Below are 5,880 nucleotides of genomic sequence, written 5' to 3' on the forward strand. Positions count from 1 at the left end.
GCGCTGGAACTGAGGTGATCGGATTATTGCGTAGGACCTACCTGTGACTCTACTGTAATAAAGATAGCTTCATCGATTGCTCTATGCGAAACGTCGTTGGGGTTGCGTAAGTAATCTTCGTACGTAAACTGACAAAGCTCGCACAAATCACCGATTCGCGTGAGGGTAAGTCGGAAGTTGCAGACTCCGCAATTTATTCCGATAGGTGTTCCGCCTATGATTAGAGTATGCTTCCGAATCCTTGTCCAAAGTAATTTCGAGACTCTAGGTAAGGTGGAGTAGCATGAAATGCAGAGAGCTGCCTTAGTCTCAAAATGGATGTACCCGACACCAACTTGGCAATAGAATAAGAGTTCAAACGGTACAAAGAAATTAACTTCTGGAGGAGGAGTTATACCTCTAAGGGTGAGTGGGCACATTTGTGTTTGTTGCGTAATCGAATTGATAATGCGTCATTCGCTCGTAGATCTTCGGTGAACCCGGCAGTTATCGAGAAGCTAGTAGTCGTCGGCAAAACCGTCGGTAATTGTTCAGTAAAACACTGGTAAGGTGCCAGTAAGGTGTCGATAACCCGTTGGTAAAAGAACGTTCGTCGGTATATGGTTGGTAATGTCGGTATAAGAACGTATGTTGGTATATAGTCGGTAATGTCGGTAAAAGAACGTATGTCGGTATATTGTCGATAACGTCGGTAAAAGAACGTATGTCGGTATATCGTCGGTAATGTCGGTAAAAGAACGTATGTCGGTATATTGTCGATAACGTCGGTAAAAGAACGTATGTTGGTATATTGTCGATAACGTCGGTAAAAGAACGTATGTCGGTATATCGTCGGTAATGTTGGTAAATCGAAAGTGTTCTCAATTGATTATTGTTTAAATGACTACTTTGTTGTACGGATTTACGAAGTTATTTCTTGAGACACAAGATTTTTAAGAGATTGAACTATTTGCGTTTTTCCGTGTTAGAATTCCGAGGGTGGCACCGCATGTGGTGGTCGACCCTAGTTTTATAGCCCGACCCTTTTTTTATAGCTTCCGCAGTGACGATGGAAAAGAGGAAAAATGCGTCGGAGATTTTTCTAGAATGTTCTCTTCCACGTGGTAGAAGCGTCTCTGAATTTACTAACACGCGCGATTCCTTAGGTTAACGTGAATTTCACTTACCTTTAGTAGCACTTTCTTGATCGTGTCGGCTCGTACTTGGAGGTAGAGCGTGCGGCGAGGGTCGTTCACTGGGATGTATGCGGCGGACCTCACTATCAGTTCCTTAATTTGGCAATTGCTGAGAATGTTAATTCTAACTGTGGTGAGCGGTGGTCCGCTCCAGACACAGTTTTGAATTGTTCTGAATTCAAACGCCGTATGACAGATTTAAACGCTATCGTGTTTTATCACGGGAGTGGAAGTTTTGAAGAGTACTGAACACTGATTTTCATGAATACACTGATTTATTCGTATAGTAATACAGAATTCGAAACTAAGACTTAGAATTTAGGATTTAGACTTAGACTTAGAATTTAGATTTTAGAGTTAGGATATTATACTTAGAGTTAGAATTTTGGAATTAGAGTTAGGATTTAGAATTTGGACTTAGAGTTAGAATTTAGAAGTGCGACTGTACTGTTCGGTGTCGCGCAGAGAACTGCCGAAATTCGGGACTGCTCTGAGGTCCTTCGTTTCGGCGGCTCGGGCCTGCGGCGGCCTGGAGAGGGGGAACTCTCCGGAGTAGGGGCTCTCACCGTGGTGGGAGATCCTTAGGCGCTACGAAGCGCCACGCTTAGTTTCTAGGCGGAGTTAAGCGTCATGGCCGGCTTTGGCGCGCTTTTTAAATAGCGTTTAAGGAATTTGGAGTAAACGAAAAAATTTATACGGCCGGACGTGACACCTCCCCCCTTAAAATAAAAATGTTGGAATTTAATGTTCCAACATTTTGGACTTAGTTTTCTATGCGCTACGATTAGGTTCTTAACTTAACATTGATTATGTAAATATTTATTTAGTTCGCCGTAATCTTTCATTGGGGGAACACTCGTAGGGTGAGTTTTTGCACACACTTTGCCACTGTCTGATTCGTTAATCGAAGGGGTTTGTTGTGTGGGCAGGATTAAGGGTGTTTCTTCTTCGTTCGTTGGAGGGGGTTTCAGGTGTAGCAGTTCTCGTCCGTTGTCCTGTTCTCCGTCCGCTGATCTGCCAAGGTGTAGGAGGACGTTGGTCACCGAGGTCCAAATGGCTCCGAGTAGATGTAGACTCCATCCATACACCGAGTGGAGTGCGTACCCATGGATCAGGGTGTCGATTATTAATTTTATCAATCGTATGGTAACGAAGATGCCAAGTATTCCGGCGCTGGCGGATCCGAAGCTTATAAATCCTTTCCATAGCCTGGCTCTGGTATTTTCCGCTATTCGGTCGAGAGATTTCTCGTCTAATAAATTCATCAAGGAGAAACTGCCTGTAGGAATTTCCTGTCCCATTGCTCCCCTGGCGATTGTGTGAAGCATGGAGGGTTTTTCCACGGGGAACATGATATGGTCGCGAAGACAATCAAGATCTTCGTTCGTATAGATATCACTGGAAGCGAGTGAATCCGGGCTTACGTACTTCCATGAGGGTTTGGTTAGAGGCCTGATAGTAGGCGGTGCCACCGATTCCACGGGTTTCGGTGTTAGTCTATACCAGGTGTTGTGTATTTGGTATAGAGTTGGTAATAGTTCATTGCAATCCCTCGATGTTCCGGCTTTAGTAAGTATCTTCGATCTTGGTAAGAGGAAGAGTGACTTATTTTGATGAGTGACGGGGAGTTCGTTGTAGCACACCTCGGTAGGTCGTAGGCGGCATTTGACAGGTATACATTTGATGAGGTGTATAACTTCACCTGCAGTTATGGCGGTATAACCTGGAGACTTCATTATTCGATGCGCCATTTCGTCAGGTGCTATGCTTGCTAGAGAAAGTGCGTTGAGGAGGATCTGCCTTTCCAGTGCACATTTTTGCTCCATAATATCCTTGTATAGTTGGGTCAGCTGGGTCTTCAGGTGTTTCTCGACGTATATAAATTTTGAATTCACATATGTGAAGATGTCGAGGTTGTCGATTCTGACCTTGGAACGGCTTTTGAATGTCCGTTCGGGCCTCGTTTCGAGGATACACAGCTTGGGATGTTCCGTTCGCCAAAGGTTGTATCCGCATACGTTGGTCTCGGTTGTCCTTGCTAATGCGAAGGTTGTGTCACGCGCCGTGACTGTATAAATCGTTGGCGCTTTCTCTTGGGGAGTGCTGGGCGACAATCGATATGCTATTCCTTCGTAGAGAACATCGTATCGTCCAAAGTGACAGTTGTCAATTGGCAGGATTGTCCAGAAGGTGGAGGCGCCGTCGGCATCAATGCATTCGCCTGTCGTTACGGGACAGCGAGTGCCGGATGGAAGTATCACTTCATTGTTATTGTATCCAACGGGCAACTCCAATTGTCGTATCGTGATTCGTACTGAGGCTTGCACGATCACGTCGTCCCATGAGCCGTATGCGTCGCTGAACTGGGTGCCGCTGCATTTTCCGTCTGTCTTAACTGATCCTGCGAGTGTCATTGCTCTTAGGTTTGTTGCATTTGGCTTAATCCCAGTAATGTGCTGGTTAACTCCTAGGGATATGGTCCCTGTTTCGTGCAATTTTCGGCATGTGTCTGCCGATATTTCGTGGATATACTCCTGTCTTCCGTTCTGCACCGCTGCTATATGAGAGTGCATTCCGCAGTAAAATATAGTCCGGTCTATTTCGATTTTGCATTGGTAAGCAGGAGTATGCACGAATTCACTGAGTTGGAGTAGTTGTATATAGACTTCCTCCTTCTTAGGTTCGATGCTGTTGGTTTTACACTCTTCGATATCTAAGAGGGAGAGTGTTGTGATGTTCAGGCCCCGTCCTCCGCAGTCGTATCCGATTAGTCCGCTGGATAGTGGAGCCAGGAAGGCCATGCCCAGGATGATTGCGAGAGTCCTCATCTTAGCGTGGTTGGTTGATTACTGGCCCGTCCTCCGTTGGGGCGTCCGAGATATATTCGTCTTCGGAGTGGGGGTCTTCAAGGGTGGGAGCTTGATGTGGTGAGGGCTTTAACTTGTCCATATGTACGGTTTTAGTCTTACTATTGCTTATAGCTAACTTAACGTTATTTTTACCTAGTATCTTTATTATCCTATAGGGACCTGTATATTGGTCTCCTAATTTCCCTTTGTTAGGTTCCTTAAGTAAGTAAACGCTATCGTTAATCTTAAATTTACGCGTATTGATTTTCTTATCGTAGTATTTCTTACTTCTATTCTTAGCATTATTTAAGTTTTCGCGTGCGGCTGTTTGAGAATCGCGCAATTTGTTGAATAGTGTGGTTAAATATTGTGTATAGCTTTCGTTAGTCATGCTTTTGATGTCCGGGTCGCTCGAGGGGACCCGCGCGATTTTCCCGAAAATAAGTTCGTACGGAGTGTATTTTGTACCCTCATGTACGCTCGTATCCCTAGTAGCACAATTCATTGGCACAATATTGGTTAACAATATATACCCAAGTTTTAATATTGGCCATAGTATAATTTTCCATATTGGTCCAATATTGTAAAGTAGACGCTCTGTCACTTTAAACCAATATTAATTTTTAATATTAAACCAATATTAATTTTAATATTAGACCAATATATTTATTTCATCTTTAACCAAGATTCTTTATATATTTTTTACATTGGCTACAAATAAATTTCCAATATTGTAAAATAGACAACTTTCTTTTTTTTAGCCAATATTAAATTGTATTATTAGCCCAATGCATTAATTTTTCTTCTTTAATCAATCAATATATATATGTACATATACATATACATATTAATTCATCCCACTTCCCTAGCGAGTTGCTATAGAATATATATATATATATATATATATATATATATATATATATATGTTACACATATATATGTAACATATATATATATATATTTCTATAGCAACTCGCTAGGGAAGTGGGATGAATTAATGTATATGTATATGTATATGTACATATATTGATTGATTGAAGAAGAAAAGTTAATGCATTAGGATAATTATATAATTTAATATTGACTAAAAAAAAGAAAGTTGTCTAGCTTATATTATTGATCAAAAATATAAATGTAGTCTTACTAAAATTTAAATAACTTATATAGATAGTAAAAAATAATCATGTATATGTTATATGTATAAGAAGTTTATTGTTCATAAACTTTTCAACTTTATCATTTTCAAAACTTGTTTTATTTTTTATACTTGTTCCATTTCTTATATATTTTTACATCGAATAATATATAATACTAGACTTATAATATGTAATATTTATAAGAATAAATGCTAATATTTTATATTAAAATAAAAATAAAATTGCATATAATTGCACATGAGTATAAAATGAACGCGCGAATAAAGTTTTAATAAGACAAAATTAATCAAATATTTCTTACTTTTACTTTTACTTTTTTATCGAATAACATACATTTTTTATTATATATGTATATTCGATATATATTTTCTTTAAAAATAACTTTATATTATTATATATATATAATAGCATAAAAATAAAATTGCATATGAATAAATTTAAACAAAATAAATTTCTTTTATACTTAATGTACTCTGGTAATTTTTTGTAATTTTTGGTAATTATGAAAGAAAAAACCTAATTTGTAGATTTCGAAAATCTTTCTTTTCTTCCTCCTTCTCTGTCTCCACTTTCTGCAAGGAATTTTGATATTTTTTGCAAAATTTCATTTCTGGATACATTTGGTATTTTTTTCGACACAACCTCTAGAGACAAAAAAATTTATAAACAAGCTTATTATTTTAAATTAGTAATAAACAA

At 39.2% G+C, this 5,880-nt stretch overlaps 2 protein-coding genes across 2 annotated transcripts in view; both read right to left on the reverse strand.

The window, feature by feature from the left end:
- Window positions 1–1,972: 1,972 nt before the first annotated feature.
- LOC146719503 (uncharacterized) lies at window positions 1,973–3,231 on the reverse strand. Its single transcript, XM_085490092.1, has one exon. The coding sequence runs from the start codon at window positions 2,999–3,001 to the stop codon at window positions 1,973–1,975; it is 1,029 nt and encodes a 342-aa protein (XP_085346218.1). The 5' UTR covers window positions 3,002–3,231.
- A 2,465-nt stretch (window positions 3,232–5,696) lies between these two features.
- LOC146719504 (uncharacterized) overlaps window positions 5,697–5,880 on the reverse strand; it is a gene marked incomplete at its 5' end in the record, with an annotated part of 1,675 nt that continues 1,491 nt past the window's right edge. The window contains one exon of the mRNA XM_085490093.1: window positions 5,697–5,825. Coding sequence (XP_085346219.1) covers window positions 5,698–5,825 — 128 coding nt within the window. The remainder of the gene's footprint in view (window positions 5,826–5,880) is intronic.

This window comes from Nylanderia fulva, unplaced genomic scaffold (genome assembly GCF_048542155.1).
Source record: "Nylanderia fulva isolate GAGA-0341 unplaced genomic scaffold, ASM4854215v1 Scaffold966, whole genome shotgun sequence".
NCBI lineage: Eukaryota > Metazoa > Arthropoda > Insecta > Hymenoptera > Formicidae > Nylanderia > Nylanderia fulva.

What these genes read in the sequence shown, in the direction of transcription:
- LOC146719503 (XM_085490092.1), bottom strand. Translation starts at nt 3,001, where the DNA reads ATGGAGCAAAAATGTGCACTGGAAAGGCAGATCCTCCTCAACGCACTT.